The sequence below is a fragment of the Eurypyga helias genome, unplaced genomic scaffold (assembly GCF_000690775.1).
Source record: "Eurypyga helias isolate BGI_N326 unplaced genomic scaffold, ASM69077v1 scaffold14839, whole genome shotgun sequence".
In the NCBI taxonomy this organism is placed as follows: Eukaryota; Metazoa; Chordata; class Aves; order Eurypygiformes; family Eurypygidae; genus Eurypyga; species Eurypyga helias.
Window position 1 is genome coordinate 1 of NW_010274042.1, and position 4,941 is coordinate 4,941.

Consider the following 4,941-nt stretch of genomic DNA (forward strand, 5'->3'; position numbering starts at 1 on the left):
GCTGACCTACCAGGTAATGCAGGAAGCTTTTTTGTGTTGACACACTCTTATTACAGGAAGTCAAAATGTTGGCACATTGACTTCTGGAGGAATTTCTTTCTATACCTCACTGACAGTTAACAGGATTGTGACTTCTATTCTTCTGGACAGCAATGCTGCATAGGAATGTTACTCCCTCTGTTTCACATTTATGAAATTTAGAGAAAGAGGCAAACAAGGGTTTCTATTTCTTTCTATTCTCCATAGTCTGAAGAAGACAGGAAGAACATTCTTAGGCTGCAGGATCTGGTGGACAAGCTGCAAATGAAAGTGAAGTCCTACAAGAGGCAAGCTGAGGAAGCTGTAAGTACCATTTTGATCAAGGCCAGACTTCCTTCTGGTGGAGGTGGAATTCTGTGTTAGTTCTATCCAGCTTTTAAATACCTTGACTGTTGGTGCTTTTGCTGCTACATGGCAATGGGGAATGTAAGAGTAAGGCTTTGGGAGTAACTACACTTTCCCAGCTCTATTTATTTTGCTCAAAGCCTTGCTTCCCACCTCTATTTCTTCCTTCATGCCCTACCCTGGGTCTCAGAAGCAGCTGCTAGTCTTTCTACTCAGAACAGTTCTGCCGTGAAATCTGCCTAGACCATGCAGTGTGTAATATGGTCATGGCTTTTTGATATTACAATGTTCTTTTCTCTTCTGGCACACTTGATGGCCTGTGCAGCTTCTTACCCTAGTTTTAAACCTGTCCAACTGTGGCATTTAAACTTTCTTTTGCCCAGTTTTCTGACATGAAATCTTCATATGCTGCCTGTTGTTTTCACAACTCCCACTCCCCAAACAGGAGGAATTGTCCAATGTGAACCTCTCCAAATTCCGCAAGATCCAGCATGAGCTGGAGGAAGCTGAAGAGCGGGCTGACATTGCAGAGTCACAGGTCAACAAGCTCCGAGTGAAAAGCCGGGAGTTTCATAAGAAGATAGAAGAGGAGGAATGAGACTTACATAACTAAAAAGTGACCTGAAGTTTAAAATGTAAATCTCTGTGTTGCTCTCTTCTGTGATTATCATTTATGCCAAAGTAATAAAGACAATAGAGACCTGTGATTATGAAAAGTGATTAGCATGTTTTATTTATTTATTTTAACATTCATTACTTTTGGAGTACATGTACACAGTTCATGTTCACATTTAAAAGTATATCAAAGAGCAATAATTTTACATTTACATTTTTTAAATGCAAGAGACATAATAACAATTGCATGGATTCACTCTTCATCTTGCAATAAGAATTAAACTTTTTTTTTAATAGTCTAATATGACATTCTTTCAAGTTATTTTGATGAGTTCTTAGAAAAAAAAAAATAAAAGAGATTCCTGCAACATTTTTTATAAATTATATATTATTTTTAATAATTAAAAAAACATGTTACTTATTTGGTTAGGCTTAAGGGTGTGAGAAACTCAAATTTTTACTTTGAATCAGGAGACTGCGGTTCACTCCAAGTGTTGACAAGCAGTTAAACCAATGTACTGAGGTAGCGGCATGAAGAAATATCCTCCCTCTCTTTCTCTGAAGCTATTTTGTTTCATACATAGCACAAAATAATAGCCAATTCACAGATTAGGTAAATGGCAAGAAAGCACCATTAAAAGACTATGGAGGAAAGAACAGCTAAGGCTGTAGACTCCTGTATTTTATGGACAACTGAAAGATAATTGAACATATATTAAGACAGATAAAAGTGATGGAATGTGTTCGGTTTTTTTCATTATAGAAACTGTATAATGTAAAGAAGTAATGTCATATATAAAAAGAACAAGTTTAAGTGAAAATCACTTTCAAGAATAATAGTTTCTACTGAAGTATTAGTACAGCATCAGGAAAGTCTGCTACACTTACCAGAGATTGGATTTCAATATGGATAGGTATTTCTATATCATAAAAAGGGAGAAATAAATCTGGAAATAGTGTTCTTATCTTGAATTTCCTCATACAGAGTGAAGATCAAACACAGTTGTGGGGTTTTGTATTTCTTCAGCAAGCTATTTGTGAAACAAGAGGCAGTCACAATCTACCACTGATTTTTAAAAGTAGCAGTATTAGAAATAAATATTTAAGTGAAAGACAATCATCGCTTAAGTGATAATGGGTTGATATCATTTAAAAGAAAGGATACACAGAGTCTACTTCTATTAACTTTTTAGACAGGAAATTTTTAACTTAAAAATTGATGGTCATAAAACTTTCAGAATGTAAGAGGTGCAGAAACTATCAACAGTGAATGGAGATCTTTTACTGCTGTTGATACATTTATATTTAAACATTACTTCATAATGACAGGTATGTCGTGGGTGAGATTCACTGGTCATTCTGATACAGTTTAAACATCTATTGAAGAGTTTATCTCATCCCACTTCTTCGTTTCAATATTCTCTGCATGCTTACTGTAGGGAGACCTGTATGAGTCTCTGTGAAAATAAAACATGGTCTTCAGGGTTTTCTATACTCTTCACCTTCTGACATGTACAGACAATTTGTCTGTCTTTGGACAGAAGGAGTATCTGCCTCTCCTGAAGGAGCAGGACAAAGAGAAGAAAGTCCTGTATTAGAAAGAGTCCCCGAAGAAACATGTCCTGTGGAAATGAGAGGAAGATAGAAGAGGTCTTCACTGACAAGTTGTGCTGGGTTCAGTCAGGAAAGAGTTAACTCTCTTTACCGTGGCTGCTAGCAAGCTGTGTTCCTGGATGCAGAGAGAAGCCCTGATAAGGTCACAGCTGGTGCTGGGCAATGCTTGCACTGAATTCAAGGTCTTTCTTCGCTTATGATACTGCAGCTGCATTCCCAGCTCTCGCTGTCTCTCTACAGGCAGTGTAGGGGTGACAGAGTTCAGGCAGCTGATCCAAACAGATCAAGGGAATATTTCATTCCATAGTACATCATGCTCGGGGCAGAGGTGAGGAGGGAGTCTGGGAGCCATTACTCTCTCCCTTGCTCTCTTGCTTGTTTACTCCAGTACACTTGCTAACACTGTCCCTGCTTCCCGCATTAGCTGCTTTGGTAACTCCTGTGCTGGCTCGTTTATGGGATGGTGGTGGGATTGTTTAGTTTTCCTGGTCGTGCTATCATTGATAGGGTACAATCAGAATCTGCTGCAATCACTCCTGGGCTCCAGCCCTTGGGCTGCAACACTCGGGCTGCTATAGCTCTTGGACTGCAGCTCTTGGGCTCTCTGGGTCTGACTCTCTCTTCTCAGCAAGATGGACGTCACCAGATCCCAATGGACATGAAAAACAAAATAACAGCTACATCCCCACCAACAAGCAAAAAGGAAACACAAGCTTTCCTAGGTGTCATGGGTTTCTGGCGGATGCATATTCCAAATTACAACCAAATTGTAAGCCCTTTCTATGCAGCGACCTGGAAGAAAAATTATTTCAAGTGGAACCCTGAGCAGTGAGAAGCCTTTGAACAGATCAAGCAGGAGGTCGTGCATGCAGTAGCCCTTGGACCAGTCCGGACAGGGCCAGAGGTAAACAATGTGCTCTACACCGCAGCCAGGGAGAATAGCCCTACCTGGAGTCTCTGGCAGAAAAATCCAGGGGAGACGCGAGGTTGACCCCTAGGATTTTGGAGACTGTGATGAAGAGGATCCAAGGCCACATTCACTGCCAGTGCTGGGCTGGATGTTCAAAGGCAGACTATCTGCTACTCATCATGCCACTGATGCTACCTGGAGTAAATGGGTCACCCTGATAACACAATGATCTCAAACAGAAAAACCCAGTCACCCAGGAATCTTGGAAGTGATCATGGACTGGCCAGAAAGCAAAGACTTTGGAATGTCACGAGAGGAGGTGATGACATGGGCTGAAGAAACACCTTTATACAACCAGTTGCCAGAAAATGAGAAGCAATATGCCCTGTTTACTGATGGGTCCTGCTGCATCATAGGGAAAAATCGAAGGTGGAAAGCTGCTGTGTGGAGTCCCAAATGACAAATTGCAGAGATGGTTTGCAGAGGTAAAGGTTATCCAGCTGGCTTTGGATATTTCTAAATGAGAGAAATAGCCAGTACACTGACTCTTGGATGGTGGCAAATGCCCTGTGGGGGTGGCTACAGCGATAGAAGCAGAGCAACTGGCAGCACAGAGGCAAACCCATCTGGGCTGCCGCATTAAGGCAAGATATTGCTGCTCTGCAATCAAACAGGCCAAGTAGTTAAAGCCTCTTTGGTATGGAGGACAATGGCTGAAATATAAATATGGGAAAGTCTGGCAGTTCGGTTTTATCACACACCCACAAAACCTGCCAAGTGCCATGTGCTTACAATGGTGGAAACAACCACCAGATTGCTAGAAACATATTCCATGCCTCATGCCACCAGCTGGAACACTATCCTGGGCCTGAAAAAGAAAGTCTTATGGTAACATTAGACCCTGGAAAGAATTGTGTCAAACAATGGGACTCACTTCTGAAACAACCTTATAGACACCTGGGCCAAACAACACAGCATTGAGTGGGTGTACCACATCCCCTATCATGCATCTGCCTCAGGGAAGGTCAAACAGTGCAATGGACTGCTAAGCACCACCCTGAGACCAATGGGGGTAGAACTTTCAAAACTTGGGATACACATTTGGCAAAGGCCACCTGGTTAGTCAACACCAGAGGATCTGCCAAACATACTGGGCCCAGCTCCATCAAAACTTCTACACACTGTGGAAGGAGATAAAGTCCCTGCAGTGCATGTTAAAAATACCCTTGGAAAAACAACCTGGGTTATTTCCACCTCGGGCAAAGGCAAGCCATCCGTGGGACTGCTTTCGCTTAAGGATCTGGATGTACCTGGTGAGTAATGAGAGAAGATGGGCAAGTCCGATGTGTCCCTGTCGTGGTTTAACTCCGGCTAGCAAAACACCACGAAGCCGCTCTCACAAATCCCCCTCCCCTCCT

The 4,941-nt window shown here is 41.9% G+C and overlaps 1 protein-coding gene across 1 annotated transcript; it reads left to right on the top strand.

The window, feature by feature from the left end:
* Positions 1-246: 246 nt before the first annotated feature.
* On the top strand, positions 247-982 carry LOC104515646 (myosin-8-like; the record flags this gene model as incomplete). The annotated part of the gene is made up of 2 exons (XM_010159698.1): positions 247-342; positions 830-982. Coding segments are annotated over 2 exons (249 nt in total), but the record flags the coding sequence as incomplete, so codon positions are not given.
* Between the last annotated feature and the right edge of the window lie 3,959 nt (positions 983-4,941).